The sequence below is a fragment of the Hydra viridissima genome, unplaced genomic scaffold (assembly GCF_058129835.1).
Source record: "Hydra viridissima isolate aposymbiotic clone 2 unplaced genomic scaffold, HvirCarnegie_v1 scaffold_1, whole genome shotgun sequence".
NCBI lineage: Eukaryota > Metazoa > Cnidaria > Hydrozoa > Anthoathecata > Hydridae > Hydra > Hydra viridissima.
Window position 1 is genome coordinate 22,847,029 of NW_028324300.1, and position 16,797 is coordinate 22,863,825.

The 16,797-nt window shown below is 26.9% G+C and overlaps 1 protein-coding gene and 1 long non-coding RNA gene across 7 annotated transcripts; one reads left to right on the forward strand and one right to left on the reverse strand.

Annotated features, from left to right (window-relative positions):
* Positions 1-1,991: 1,991 nt before the first annotated feature.
* Positions 1,992-8,330, forward strand: LOC149893960 (uncharacterized). Of its 5 annotated transcripts, none has more exons than XM_090076574.1 (3): positions 1,992-2,198; positions 5,939-6,004; positions 6,115-8,148. In XM_090076574.1, exon 3 carries the CDS (start codon positions 6,298-6,300, stop codon positions 7,360-7,362), a length of 1,065 nt encoding a protein of 354 aa, XP_089932700.1. In that variant the 5' UTR covers positions 1,992-2,198; positions 5,939-6,004; positions 6,115-6,297; the 3' UTR covers positions 7,363-8,148. The 5 variants fall into 5 exon arrangements, 4 of the variants coding, with proteins under 4 accessions (XP_089932700.1, XP_089932698.1, XP_089932697.1 ...); XM_090076573.1 differs by lacking the exon at positions 1,992-2,198 and adding an exon at positions 5,267-5,435 and having other exon boundaries at positions 6,115-7,968; XR_016449131.1 differs by lacking the exons at positions 5,939-6,004; positions 6,115-8,148 and adding an exon at positions 3,250-3,407.
* A 1,357-nt stretch (positions 8,331-9,687) lies between these two features.
* LOC149893961 (uncharacterized) lies at positions 9,688-16,564 on the reverse strand. 2 transcript variants are annotated; one of them, XR_016449142.1, is made up of 4 exons: positions 14,774-16,564; positions 14,429-14,566; positions 10,942-10,998; positions 9,688-10,167 (listed from the first exon to the last, which is right to left on the reverse strand). It is a non-coding gene; the product is annotated as an uncharacterized LOC149893961 (long non-coding RNA). The 2 variants fall into 2 exon arrangements; XR_016449141.1 differs by lacking the exons at positions 9,688-10,167; positions 10,942-10,998 and having other exon boundaries at positions 13,574-14,566.
* Positions 16,565-16,797: the final 233 nt, after the last annotated feature.

Below are 16,797 nucleotides of genomic sequence, written 5' to 3' on the forward strand. Positions count from 1 at the left end.
TTATTTATGGAAAGGTGCAATAATCGAGGCGTTGCAAGGCTAAGTGATTCATCTGCCAAAATTTTTTGTGAAATAAAAAAAAACTATCCCATTTTCATAATAAAAATTACAGTTTTATTCAATAAGTTTCTATCAGAAAAGAAACGTCAGATTAACCATATTCTAAAAAAAAATTTAATATGATATAAAAATATTTAATATAATATAAAAATATTTAATAAAATATAAAAAGTGAACGTTTTAAAAATAAAAAATGACCGAAATGATCTATGTCTATATTTAGTTAACACGAAATGATCTAAGTCCATCAGTTTAGACATCTAAAATATTTTCAAAAAACAACTTATTTTCCTTATCTAAATACTGCATCATTGAAACTATGATATCATCAAAGGCTAAAAGATTTGCGTATGTCCAAAGCAACCCAACACAAGACATAAGACGTCGAAAAAAAAAAAAAAATCAAAAAGATCTACATTTTTGTATTTTGCAACCGAAAACATGTTTTTACACAGTTAAATATATATATATATATATATATATATATATATATATATATATATATATATATATATATATATATATATATATATATATATATATATATATTTAACTGTGTAAAAACATGTTTTAATTTTTTTTCAGGTTAACTATGGGTGGGCTCTAAAGGGTTAATTCAGTAATTCGCAAATTATTTATTTGTGTAATAAATATTTAAGAAGTAAGAAATAATTTTTGAATTGATTTGTTTTTATTTTTAAGCAAGATATTGTGTTTTAAAAATTTTTTAAGTCGGTTGTCTTTAACATTTGTTATAAGAAATAAATTACTATTAATAATAATATGAAAATATTATCATTCTTCTTCCTCAGATGAACACGATGACTGAAAGATGTTCATGGAATTCTTCTTTGAAGTGCAGGCGTCGATAACCAAGAATTTGAAAAGATTTGTCGATGAACGATGGTGGAAGATTTTAATAGGCGATGGAAAAACTGTTCATGACATTTCACATGAGAAATATTTCATGGAGAAATTTATTGAAGCAGGATGCAAGTTGAATAAACAAACTGTTCATAAAAACATTTTATCTGAGGATGAGAAAAAAACTTCTCATTTTATGCAAAACCAACGTTCATAATGTCGCCTTATTTCATCCAGTGATGATCGATGGATGGTTACCAAAAAATAAGATTGAAGTGGTGTATATTGGATATTGATATAAATGGTGTATACCCATTATACTTTTGTATTAAAAAATGAGTTCGAAGATCTCTTCCTCCTGTGGATTCGAATTGCTGAAGAATTAATTCTTTCCCTTCACAACGGCAAAAGCTTCATCAACAACATTTATGAATGGCTTCGTCGCTTGAACTTTAGGAAATTGAGGATCTTGTATCGTGAAAAATATTTTTATAAAATCGAAGTGTGGTAAAATTACTTTAAAATTAAAAAATTTGTGGTAAAAAACATGATTAATGTTTAATATTTAAAATAAAAAATAAATACAAATGTAAATATGTAAAAGATAAATGTAATACAAGAAAGTTTTTATAACATCGAAGAGTTGAAAAAGTTGAAGTGATACGAAATACTTTTGATTGTTTAAATATTTTTAACATGTCAAACAAATATGTAAAATGTATAAATAATGCAAGAATTAGCTGTGAAATAAAGTATTAAGTAATTATAAAAAGAAAAAACAATTTTATCTTAAAACATGAAACGCGGAAAAAAAATGGAAAGATTTTTATGTTTATTTTGAGTTTTTGTTTCGAATATTTGTTGTTTGTTTTTAGAAAATTATGTAAATGTATAATATGATAATAATTTAATGTTAAAATATAATAACATAATAGTAATAGTAATTTTCATTTTGGTCGATTTTTAATCAACTACATGAAATACATGAAGCTTAAACAAATAATGACGTCAAGCTGTGATGAATTATATTTGTAGAATAAATCTAATCTTTTTTTTTTTTCAAGAAAAGAGAAAATTGAAACCAAAGGACAGGCATCTATGACGTCACTTGTTTATTACTTGAAAGACTTTGAGCAATAATTTAGTTATAGGTTTTAAACTTCAGACACTGAAGCTTGTCTTAAAAAGTTTGAAATAAAAGATGTACTTACTCAATGATTCGTTTGGGTAAGATATAGAAACACTCATAATATTTTCATCGGAAATCAAAGCAGGTGAGTTGTTACAAACAATCTACGATTTTCTTTGATAGTTTGCAACTTCCACAGTTAAGAAATTTAAGCTTTAAGTTATACTCAGATTACCCAAAAAAGTTAATGAAAATAGTAAGAGGGGCGTCCGGACACTTTATTTTCATCTTTATAAAAATCTGGGATCACATTTACAGAAAATTGACATCAAAAATCTGCCGAAAAGTCATTTTTTTATTGAAAGTTATTGACAGAAAGGTGAAGTTTATCAAAAAATAACTGCTCATATTCCAAATTTATATTTTTGTATTTATACGTCAACATCATTTGGCTGCTCCAAGTTGATAAAAAAACTTTAGATACGCTTGAAACTAATACTTTTTTATTGCCTTGTTAAATGGATTTAAAAGTCTTTTTAAACTTAAGATTTCACCAATGTTTGTGTTTTCCACGTGATGTATGTTCAATGGCTTGTAAACTCGTTGGACTGAAGACTTCAGCAATTCTTTTGCTTCATTCCTGATGTTTGTTGCTGTATTGCGAGACTGCAAACCTGTTTATTACACTTTTCATTTTGGAATGGCAAGATTTGGATGTCTGCTCACTAAGCTGTCCAAAGGAGACATTTTGCATTTTCACTGTTAAATTTATTATGATTAAAATTCGCCGAGAAAAACAAACAATTAGATTTGAACTTCTATGAAAAAGCTTTATAAACCCTCGTGTCAAGAAAAAACAAAATATGATGAAGAAATAAACAAAAAAAAAAGTATTTATAATAAAGCTGAAATAGTAAAAAAAAGTTTTTTAAATTTCAAAATCATATTGATGACAACTACAAATTTTTTATTGTGTTTTTTGATAAGAGGCCGATCTGAGAGTTTACTTTTTCGTTACGTTAGTTCAAAGGATGAGAAATATTTAATTATGTTTTCTTTTTCAGTTAAAAGTTAAATAACTGTATTTTTCTTAAAATATTTACAGAAAATTTAGTAAAATATCGTAAATTTATATACAAAAGTCACAAATTTATATTCAAAACTAATAAAGTTTAATTGCTATTTGAACCTTGTAGTCTTGTTCGCAAGACACAAACGCAAAACTCAATCACCCTTGGGAAATACAACATCTACTTCTTCATCTTTTATTTTCAAAGTTCTACGGCGTGACTCGAGGAGACCTTGTGGCACACAGACATCACAAACATCCAAGTTTATTTGATAGATTTGACAAATTCCTGGAGAAAATGAAAAATTTCCTGGAGAAAATGAATTAAAAATAACTAAGATTGAATAGACTTAAGTGCGAGCTTTGGAAAAAAATTTAAAATCTCATCAATAAAATTTTAGTTCAGTTTTTATACATTTAAGTTTAAAGCTTGTTTTTATACTTATTCACTACTATTAAACAAACTAAATTTAAAATTTATACTTAACTTTACCGAGAATTGGTATTTTATTTTATTATATATATTCTAAAAACGAAAAACAGAAAAGTGAACATACAAGTTATTGTAAAAAAAAAATAATCCGTAAAGGAATTCACAAAATTAAATTTTCGAAAAATCCTTAAATAAATCGAATAATCTCAAATATGTAACAAAGGTTGTAAAATTTAGGGTGTAAGTTTATGATGTACATGTGCACAAAAATGTAAACTGTAATTTCAACATTGTTTTAATAGTTATTTTACATGTAATAAACAATAACCCCATTTTTTTAAACAGCCCCATTTTAACCTTTGATTTTCTGTTAAAACGGATCATTTTTCAAAAACTTAATTTTGATTTTAAGCCTAAAATTTTCAATAAAAAAAATATATATGTATATGTTATCGTATGTTATCGTATATACATGTATATGTTATCGTATGTTATTGTATATACATGTATATGTTATCGTATGTTATCGTATATACATGTATATGTTATCGTATGTTATTGTATATACATTTATATGTTATCGTATGTTTTTAAGTTTTCTTCATTAAAAAAAAATTCAAAGTTCTCAACAAGAAAAGTTATTGGTTTTTCTCTGAACTTCATCTCAAATATTTTATTTCAGTAAGAGATCAAGTATTAAACCAATAGAGTTACTTGCTGCGCACGTTACTCTATTGGCATAAAAACAACATTCCGCATGAAGTTTCTGCATTTTAAACCATTTTTACTTCAAAAAAAAAATTGCAAAGTTTTAAATGTAAAAATAAAAAGTAAAAACAATTTGCGGTGTTTTTTTTCTCTTTATAACACTTAAAATCTGTCACGAATGAAGAATGTCTAATGACACATTTTGTTCTGACAAATTCAGAGAGACTTTGACTGAAAAATTCTGACAGACTTTGACTGATATTTCAAAAAAGTGTTACATTAGTATCAGCCTAAGAATCTCATCCTCGAAAAAAACTTAAATTTACTGATAGTCTGCTTGACAATTATAGCAAACAGCTGTTAATTATTTAATTTGAAAGAGTTGAAAGAGACCAGTGCAGAAAATATATATGTTTAATCATGTGGTATTCAAAGTCAATTGGTTATATAACTTACATTAAACTAGGGAGTTTTGTCACGTGACATTTTATCGCGGAAAAAAATGTATCGTACGTTTTTGAAAAACTTCGTCCAAAAAACGCAATAAATGATTTTATGTAGGTGTCGAAGAATAAAAACCCACCCATGAAAATAAATAGTATATACGTATATACAGATGTCATTTTTTTTAGAAAAGGTTGCACTACAATAATTTTTTTGGGGACGTCGTTTTGCTTTAGAATTGATAAAGTTAATTAGTTTTAAATGTTTCAGTTTTGTTTATATACAAGTAAATTAAGCTAATTCTTTCGTCCCCACATAAAAATAGATTCTGCAACTATTTATTTCTTATGTCAAACAGTTTTTTTTTTTTTTTTTTGTTAGTCTAATAGGGTGGGTTTTTTGTTTTCTAAGTGGAGATTTTATAAATTTCCCCCGTCTCACAGTGGAGTATTTGTATGACAAAACCGCTCAAAAGTCAAAAAATCAAGTTCGCATAAAAGTCTTATTAACTTTATTATTTTCAAGCTAGATAATTGCTTCATTAGATTATGCAACAGAAAATTCTTCTCGATTTTTCCTTTTGTCGTATTTTTGTTCAGAACGTGGCGTTGTTATTTGAAATTTCGTGGGAAAAAAAAATTCAAAAATTTGTGACATTTGCTATTGCAGCTATTATTATAATATTGTTCAGTTTTGAAAAAATAAACGGCTAATTATGGCAGAGGAAGGTATGACCTATATTTTAAAATAAAATTACATTAAATTTCTGTAGTTATTGTGCATAATATAAAGCGTTTTTATGATGGACTATTTGAGTTTTAATTTTCATATAAAATTATAATGTAATAATGTTTTTGTTAACAAGTATGGTCTTGTCGAGTTATAATTTTTTTACGAGCAATAACTATAGGCTGTAAACAATCAGATACTTTTGTAAAATTATCCGCCAACGTCCGCCACTTTTTATATTAACGCTTCAAAAATAGTGTGTAGACCATTTCGTAATATACACAATCTCGTAAAACGTCTTGAAATAGCTATAAAATAAATTCTTGTTGTCTAATTTTTGAATATTTTTGTACAAACTTAACCAAACTACGTAAATCTTAAATTGTATCTAATATATTAAACTATCAAACTATAAAATCTCAAAAAATATATATATATCTTATTTGTCTTTCATTAAGGTCACACCACTATGTATTTACTGATTTTATTATTTATCATGTAGATTCGACAGAAGTCAAAAAGTTGTTCACTAGAAGAGAGTTATATGAAATAATGAAAGATTGTAAAGGTAAAAAATTTGATGAAAAGTTTTCGTTGTTAGAAGAACACCTTATAACAGTCATGAAATATCCAATAGATCAAAAAAGTACCATAACAAGAATTTTAAAATTCTTTAAGAGTGATTTCAAGAAAAGATGGATAGCTGCAAGTTATAAACAAGAAAGTTTTATAAAAAACAATAAACAATGGCTCAAATCAAACATCGAGCTACCTTATTGGTCAATAAACATTCGACAGAAACCTGGACGACCATCAAAATCATTTATAGAACTAAGTGATTGCAGCAAGCGTCGAAAAACTATGGATTTGCGCAAACAGGTCTCTGTTGATGAGTTGACGTATGCAGCCAGAATGAGCCAGCACACTTCAGGAAATACTGATGTTTCAAAATTTATTAAAGAAATTACGGCCACGCCTACCAGAGCAAAGAAATACCGAAAAGCATTTAACTCTGCTTTTAAAAAAGTAACTGTCAATAAATTAACACCTCAAGAGGCACTGGCACTGTTTGTAGAAGGCGATTTTACCAGAAAACAGTGGGAACTTATTCAAAGTAGAAACAAAAGTGTCTACCCCTGCTACTCAATAATACAACAAGCCAAAAAAGAATGTTACCCTAATAAGGAATCGATACAAGTAACCGAAACAACAGCTGAAATTCAACTACAAGCATTACTTGACCACACTACATTACGCTTATATAAATATGTCTCAGAGGTTGTAGAAAAGTGTTCAATTGAAGAAAAGAAAAATATGGTTTTAATATCAAAATGGGGCTGTGATGGATCGCAACAAGCAAAATTTAAGCAAAAATTTCAAAACAACACCGACAGTGATGCAAATATTTTTCAAAGTTCTTTAGTACCTCTGAGAATGATTGTTAAAATTGATGGCCAACAGGAAAAAATTATATGGCAAAACTCAGTCACCTCATCTCCAAGGTTCTGCAGGCCCATTCGAATACGTTTCATTAGTGAATCTAAAGACATAACAATGGACGAGATAGAGCACGTAAAAAACCAAATAAGGAATCTCAGGGAAACAAGGTTGCCCAATGAAATTGGAAAAATAAAGCATACCTTGCTTTTTACAATGGTAGATGGTAAAGTGTGCAACGCTGCAACTGATACTACATCAACTATGAGGTGCTACATTTGTGGACAAACATCGAAAGATTTTAATAAATTGATTAAAAAAGAGCCAATCAATACGGAAACCATCTCATTTGGACTCTCGATTCTTCATGCAAGGATCCGCTTTTTTGAATCGCTTCTTCATTTAGCTTATAAAATACCTTTACAAAAGTGGCAAGCTCGATCAGACGAGGAAAAAAAAATTGTCAAAGAAGCAAAGAAGAAAATATAAACATCCTTCAAAGAAGAATTAGGGCTTCAAGTAGATATACCTAAAGCAGGGTTTGGAAATACGAATGACGGCAATACGTCAAGAAGATTTTTTTCAAACCCGGAATTATCTTCACAAATAACTGGTGTTAACTTGGATTTGATAAAAGGTTTACACGTTATTCTTGAAGTCATTTCAAGTGGATATAAAATTGATGCTGTTAAATTCGACGCTTTTGCTCATGAAACTGCTAAACTGTATATCAATCTGTATGGTTGGTATCCCATGTCTCCAACCATGCATAAAGTTTTGATGCATGGTGCCGAAGTAATAACTCATGCAATCCTCCCTATCGGCCAGTTATCCGAGGAGGCAGCTGAAGCCCGAAACAAACACTTTCGGCAGTACAGACAAAATTTTAGTCGAAAGTTTTCTCGTATCGACTGCAATACAGACGTATTAAATAGGCTGCTATTGAGTTCAGACCCATACATAAGTAGTTCTAGATCAAAACGGCATAAAAAAACGTTGCCTTTTTCCAAAGAAGCAGTCAATATGATGATCTCAGCATGAAGCTTTGATAAGCGAATATGTCTTTTTGTTAATAATAAATTACTCTTTAAAAAATTTTATTTTTTTAATTAAACATTTAATTTTAATAAAACTCTGTGTTTTAAACTAATAAAGCGAAAAAAAATTCATAAAATATTTTTGAGCGGTTTTGTCATACAAATACTCCACTGTGCGTCTTTTGATATTTTATTGTTAACGCAACTTTTTACGCAAGAAAAAAAAAAAGACAAAAAAGTTTTTTTTTCGGCGCCAAAAGTTTAACGAGATACTTTAAGGAAATATTTCATAAAATGTATATGAATTGAAAATATTATAACACGAATATCTTTGGAACCAAATAAGCTACAGAAGTGGTTGAAACCATTTTTAAAATAAAATATATTAAGGAATCCAATGCATTTGAAATAAAAAAAAAATTTTCATTGGCTATAAAAATTGCCTAAACTCCCTAATTAAATTATATAACCAACCAAATATTTATTTTGAATCATTTTAATAGATTTATTAAACTGGAATCTTATAGGTATTGCCTGAATAGTTTTATAATATTTTATAAATAAATTTAAATGCTTAAAATAAAAAAAAAATAACTTGTTTAAATATAAGAGAAGTTAAACAAGTTACAACTTTGAAAAAAAACCTGCTGACTTATCATTTCTCCCATATATAATGTATATTGCTCCCAGAAATTTGATATAATGCTTTCAGATATATGATATATTGCTCCCAGATATTGAAACTTTTCATTATTTCAGGTGGGATCCAGGTGGGATCCTAAATTAAAAAATGCTCAATTGTTCAATGATGCTACAACATCACATGTTTCTCAGTGAGTTTAAACTTTTCTACATATTTGAAGTTGAAAATGTTTTCATGACGTCCTTAAGTTATTAATTCCGACTTTTCGATAAACCTCGAAAAGAAGAAAAAAATTTTCTCGTTTCTGAAATTTTCGAAATTTATCGCGAATTTCTTGAAATTAATCGCAAATTTGAATTTTCTTTGACAAAGTCCGGTCAAAATTTCAATTAAGTTTACTGAAGTGCTTGACTAGTTTTTAACATCTCTCAACTTTTTCATGTTTTTCTATGGTTAAATGGCTTAAATTTTTTATGGTTTGCAGAAAAAAAAGAGCATTTTGTTTATTTTTCCTGACTTTGTTTACTTTGATTCCACTCAGTAAAGCTTTTTTTTTATATATTTTTTTTAAGTGACATTTTTGTTGTTACGTTATTATCCGTTGCCCGAGTAATTAAACTTTGAAACTTGCATCTTTGGACTGGGAGTACTATCATCCTCATATAGATCTTAAACTCAATCACTCAACCACATAGATGGTTTTCTTGGATCAGTTAATTAAGCTTTTCGTTATTTTCGACAACAAACAGTTCGCACTAAAAATGATCAAAAATTTATTTTAAGGTTTTAAATTGGAAATCTCCTTTTTGACCAACTGTGGTGTCATTCACACTAGAAAAAAAAAAAGTCAACCAATCAATGCTTTCAAAAAATCGCAGGAACTTTACTGGAATTTTAAGATTTTCAGAGTTCAAATTTTAATTTTGTTTTTTTTACAAATTTCAACGACGTCAAAAGAAAAATTTAAAAGTACACAATTTTGTTCAAACTGTAACCATTGACGACTTGGAGAACTAGCATTATTTTTTATTTTCTAATTAAAATTTTGATATATTTTTAGTAACAACTTTTTAAAGGCTTCATGTTTTAGAAGAAAATTTTTCAAAAATCTTTTCTTTTTAAAATTACTAAATATTTCATGAACATTTTTTGTATTATTTCTATATTTTACATATTTATTTAACATTGTTCAGCGAGTAAAAACATAGAAAGGAAACCTTCGAACACATTCTTTGATACAAAAGTATTCCTGATGTTTATCCACATATCTTCAATCATATGATTAAGACTCCATCTATCGATCTGCAATAGGTTACTTAAGAATATACAACCAACGTAAGTCGAACATTTAACAAGAAAAATTTTTTTTCCTCCGACAAAATATGTTTATGAACAATCAGTTCATCCAACTTGAATCCCTTCGTCTATAAACTTTTCCGTGAAATATTTCTCACGTGAGGCTTCATGAGCAGTTTTTCCATCGCGTATCTCAATCGTCCGTCGATTACTTAGGACATGAAAAGATCAATCGTTCATCAATTGATCTTTTCAAGTCCTAAGTTATTGACGCCTGGATTTCAAAGAACCATTTTATGATCATGTTTTGATCTTCATCTAAAGAAGAAAGATGTTAACATAATATTAACTTTATTACTTTGCATTTAATTTGACGTTTTGTGTCAAAATAATGTATCAAATTTTATTATATTAAATATAAATTTTATTTATTAAATGAAAAGAAATATCTTAAGGAAGATATCAGAGGTCAGTTCATGAGACAAGAAGTCCTTTGGAGAGGAACAAGAAAAGCTGGCTTTACAAACTTATTACTTATTTTCAAACTTTATGTCAGGTGCATGCAACTGAGTCAAAATACTTTTTTTTAGTAATTAAAATTTAATTTATAAGAAAATTAGTTATACAATATAATGATAAGAAATCAAATAATAACTTAATATAAATTCGGTTTTACAACATTTTATAAAATAAAATTTGCCATGGAAATAATAATGGTTTTATTATTTAATCCTTTAACTGATTTTTTACTTTAATTTTTTTTTGGAAGGCAAGAGACCAAAAAAAATATTTATTTCATACAAAATGAATGAAATAAAACGTTTTCAACCTGTTTAGAGCTACTTAATTATGGCAACATACATTGAATTCCAACCAAATATCGAAAAATCAAAATCACAAAAAATCATTATAATCGAAAAACTTTGACACAGAAAGTGCTACCATTTTGTTTGAAAACCAACTCCTTTCAAATAAATAAGAATTTTAAACTCACGCAGACAATAAAACACCAAAAGAGATGTCTAAGAATTTTACTAATACAAGAAAAAAGAATTTAAAAGTTTATTCAAAAATATTACAGAGAAAACATACTTAAAAAAAATACAGATTAGCACATACTACGTCCCTTTCAATCCAAAGATTTTGTACCTAAATGTAAAACAAAAAGTTTTTTATGTTCCAATTTTAAAACTTTTTGCAACCAAATTTCTTCAAGCTTTGAGTTTTTTCAATAAAATGTCCCCCCACCCTTTTAAAAGTACTATGTATTTTCTTATTAATAATATAATTTATAGGCTTACCAATAAACTATAATACAGCATTCCTAAGACATTTAATTCTACAATAAATTCTACTGCAACCAGCAAATCAATATAATGGAAATATAATTGTTAAAAAAACTTAATACATCATTAATAAAAATCTGCCACAGCATTAAGTGTTAAATATAAAATTCTAAAAGACCAACAAAAAGGTTGAGGACTGGGAAATAAGTAAAATGATAAGCTTTTACATCAATGTAAAATCAATTTTTAATAAAATTATAAGCTTGAATAATTAAATCTCTTATTTGTGTTATACTTTAATATAAACTAAGCACAAAAGAGTAAAATTATAAGCTTAATTAAATCTCTCATTATAATTCTAATTATAATTTGTATTATAATCATAGATACATTAATAAACATAGAAAACAAATTAAATAATGAAAAAGAAAAATATAACAGTTAAATATTCTTTGAAAAAAAAAAATTAATTATTTTTTCAAAAAACATTTTCTGTAGTAATTGTCTATCGTAAAGTTGCTGAAAAAATTCTTGTAGAAATTATCAAGTTGAACTTTAAAAGAATTATAAACTTATCATTACTGAATTTAAGTACGAACCAAGCAAAAGAGAAATACTTTTCTTAACCACTAAAAAAATGATCAGAATAGAAAACAATTAAAACTTTAAAGTAATATACAATAATTTCATTTGTTTATTACTTAATGAATTAAATAAGTTGTTTTGAAATTTTTATTGCTTAAAGAACACAATTATTCAAAAAATAATTATGAAATTTTACAGAGAATAAAACTATTGCAATAAAAAAAAAAGAAAAAAAAGAAAGGAAGACCATAATTAATAGTTAATTTATTATCATAATTTTTACTTTATTCAAAGTAAAGTTTTATGTCATTTGTAAAATGTAATTGATTTTGAGCTAACATTTCATTTTAAATTTGTTTTTCACCTCTTACATTATGTTTACATTAAATAACTGTTGCTTACTTTTTTTGAAAGAGAAAAAAATTACGTAAACTAATTCCATGAAAATCTTTTCCAACACCAAAATTTATTTATTCTTCTTGCTCGCTAATTATTCATCGACCCATCATACAAAAGGTATATAGACATTATTTTTAAATCATTTAACTGTTTTGTTTACATTACTTATTTCACTAGCTAATGATTCCTTTAAGATTCTTTTACATAACATTAGTTAAGTTGTATCCCATATTAACTTGTTTTTTTTTAAATTTTCTAGGGTTTGCAGGAATGCCAAATTTAATCAGATTTTCTAGTCTTTATGTTGTCTTTCACCTCCCTATTTCTTAGATTTACTACTAATGAAAGAAGACAGATCAAGTTAATTTAGGAGAGCAATTATATTGCTACTGACTTGCATACTCACAAACTTAAGCAAGAATACCTGGTTTCTGATTCAATTAAATAAAAATTACGTTCTACAAATAGAATGTTGAACTTTAAAATTTCATTTAAACAAAATTTTTATAAAATTGTCAAGTTGTTTCAAAATAATTTGAAGAAAAACTTTAATGCTTTTAGTTCAAAAATTTTTTTATAGATGGTTCAAAAAAAAATTCTGAGATTAACTTGCTTTTCAGTTTCATATTGTTTTGCATTTGGGAAATGAAACTACCTGTAATAGTCATTCATAAGCATAAAAGATGCATGAACAGAAAACAAAGTAATTAAACGACAAGGAAATTGAAAGAATCTAAAAACAAATACAGCTCTGTATTTGTTTTTACAGCATTTATTTTTAATACAGCACATTAAGCTCTATGCTTAATGTGCTGTATTAAATTTAAATATTTTTTAAACAACTTTACAAATTACAAGCCAAATTTAAATATTTCATTGATACAAGTATCAATGAAATCTTTAAATTCTCTATAAAATTATTTAAATTCTCCATAATAGTATTTACAATGATTAATTATTCTAAGTAAACAGATACCTCAGACATTTTTGACAAAGGATTTAGGAAAGAAGTTGAAAATAAAGTTACAATAAAGATTTATTAGTATTTTCTTTCATTTTTGATATATATTTCATATTAATGTTGCAAAAAATATATAAATTCGACTTAAAAATGGCTTGTAAGCCATTTTTATTTAAGCTTCATTCAACCCTATATGCATTATACAAATTAGAACATACACATCTAAAAAATTATGACAATATAATTTGGTATTAGTGCTATATAAATATTAATATAATATTATATAAATTGTTTAGAATAGCCACATCAATTGCTGGTTACAAATTTAGCCACATCAATTGCTGGTTACAAATTTGGGTTTTTATACATCATGATTAACATTTTAAGATAACGTAATAGTAATGATAATAATAATAATAACAACAACAACAGCAATAATAATAATAATAATAAGAAGAAGAAGAAGAAGAATGATAACAAAACATAATTTCCCTTTTCTTTTTTGGTTTTTAAAAAAAAATGTTGAAAAAAACAAAATTAACAATTAGAAAAATAAGTAATTGAAATTCAATACATTTATTTATTTATTTGCATGGTTTTGTTCTGTTGGTAGCTGAAGTTATCTTCAATGCAATGAGTTTAAGATTTTAGTTTTATCTTCTGTACTTTCTCCAGCCCAGTCTTTACACGAGAACTTTTTTTTAAATATATACTTGATCAGTTCAGACTTAAGCATGAAGAGGATCTAAGTTAATTCAAAAGAACAGTTGCACTGCTACTCACTTGCACCTCAATGACAGGCCCAGAAGTTTAAGCTAGAAAACCTGGCTTCTTATTTGATTAATTTTAACAAAAAGACATTTCAAATATAAGGGAAAAGTGGGACAAAGGTGACGTAAGACAGCATTTTTTTTCTATCAATTTTGTTCCAAATTTATGAGTACAATAAAAAAACATCATATTTCTACCCGAGCATCATTTTTTACTTTATTTTAGTACATGTTAGTCATTAAATTTGCCTGTATTGAAAAGTTATCCGAAAACATCATTTTGCATAAAAAATGGCATGTTTAAAATATTGGAGTCTTAATTCTTCATAGGCAGATTGAAGCGAAAAAATGCAGTTTTTTTTTTTATATGCAAACCTCTTATCACTATCCCTTACAGAAAGTTTTGAAAAGCTATGCCAGCAAATTTTTTTTTAATTTGCTATTTGTAAAATTTCGAATCTTTTATTATATAAGTATCATATAAAAATATTGAGTGATTCAAAAAATAATTTGATGTTAACTAGCTTTTCAAGTTTATACTGTTTTGCGTCGGAACAAAATAACAATAAAAGTTCTACCTGAGCATTACAGATTGTAGCTTACTCGCAGAGAATACTAAGTTGCAATTGTAAGTCTTCTTTTCTCATTAGAATATCGCTTTTAATCAGAACTTTACGAAATTACCTCAAGTACATTTAAAAAAAGAATTCCGCAAACTACCGTATATACTCGCGTATAAGTCGAGAACTTTTGGACAAAATATTTACTCTAAAACAGCAATTCGACTTTTATGCGGGTCAGAAAAAAAACAAATTTATTTCTAGAAATTTTTTTTTTCGTATTTCTTATTTTTTGATTAAAAAATGTTTCATTTAATATTGATTTTGTATTGATTTTGGATCGACTTATACGCGAGTATATACGGTATATTAAAAATATTTCAAAGAAACTTCGTCAATTTCCACTTGACGTGGTTTCTTTCTCGTTGTGCAATTACATAGATGCAGGAATAGAAAAAAAATCAAACTTCTCAGATTTAAAAAGTTAAAGAAACACAACTTTTAAAACAAAAGCATTTTGAAATCTTCACCAATTAAAATGAAATTCAATTTAAAATAAACTTACAAATAGGATTAATAACGTTCATTTATGTGATTTGATATTAAAAAAGACTTCATACATAGCTGATAACATTGATTTCAGAAGAAGGGTTCTTGGCTTTTTTTGTCTCATATACAAATGATTTATCTAACAAATATATTTGTTTAAAATGAGGGGAAGCACTTATAAATCATCACAATAACTTTCTTTAGGTGTAAACCCTATTACCGTAAAGAGTAAATTCTGGCATTTGACATCAATTATAGTTAAACGCAAAGATACTTTATTTTTCTTCAAATAATTTTAAATTACTTTTAATACATAATCAGCAAATTTTTCTGCAAACAAAATGTATAAAGTTAAATTCACTAAACTTTCTGTAGATTTTCTTTTACTCAACGTTCTACAAAACTGACACAAGTGAGGTCCAACTTTTCCGCGCACTATCTTGACATCCTTTCTTTTTGCCTCGTGTATCAATTCACTTGCTAAAGCATGTAAAATCTTGCTGAGTTTGAATTACATAACAAAGTTTTTCTCAATTAAAACAGAAAATTTCAAGTTAAAGCATTATCAAAAACAATTTTTTTTTATTTCACCCAAAGCTTTAGACTTTTTCTTGATTAAAGACAAAAAAATTGCAGAATAAAAGCAAATAAAATTGAACAACTTTTGTAATTTTAGTTTTTATGAAATTATTTTTTAAAAAGGAAAAACATTTTGAATTTTTTATTTTTATCTTTGTATAGAATTTTTTTGCTCTATCATACCGTATAAAACTCTTTGTTTTTTAGTTAAAAATTTTAACACGAGTTAAAAGGAGTTACTCTAAATAAATTATTTTAAATTTTATTCACTCTCCGACTCCCCAGTTTCGTAAATAAGAACTTTTCGCGCTTAACATAAAAATGTGGTTTTGTAGTAAAATTTCTGCTGATGATGATCCTTTTTTCAGAATTGAATTTACAAGTTTCGTAAGAAAGTTATGAAGAAAAACTGAAATAAAAAGATTTTTTGTTTAATTGAAAATTTTAGATGTTTACATATTTGTTTTAAATGTTTACATAATTATTTCACACTTATTAATCAAGTTTACTTAAGCATCTAGTCCTTATTTAAACATGAGTCACCCACGTAAATTATTGATTTAAAAATGACTTACTCTGTCTCAATAAAGAATGATGCACACAACAAATAAAGCAAGAAAATACACTGACGAGCAACTTATTTCGCAATTTCAAAACACATGTTTAATTCCGCTAGAATAAACAAAGCTGACAAATCAGAAATATTTTAACCACTAAAACCCGCTAAATTTGTTTACAACTTCCACTAGCTGTAACTCCACTTCGTAAATCTACCGAGTCGATGATAATAACTTATACACTCCGACTCCGACTCCAGCCAAAATGAGCTCCGACTCCGACTCCACAGCCCTGGTCAACATTGCGAAGCGAAAAAATGCTAGAATTAGCATGACCTGAAAGAGAATGGCTAAATTTACCCCAAATTTCAAAAAAAAGAAGACTTGATTTTAACACTACGCAAAAAACCAGGAATTGGAGAGTCAATCCATGCAACAAACATTGGAGATTCAAACAAAACAAAGAAAATGCAAAAAGTGTCCAAAAAGTTGGAACGAAAGTGCAACAAATGAAAATGACCGATAGTATACATGAGAAAATTTTAGATGTAAAGCTGGGTGTGTTTTGCATGCTTGTCAAAAAAATATTCGCTTGAAGATGAGTTCTTTTGTACCAAAAAATGTAGAGGCTGATATTTTTTACTTTAATTCCTCATCTTTGTAGTTCAATGTAGTAATTAATCTATTTAATTTCAATTAACT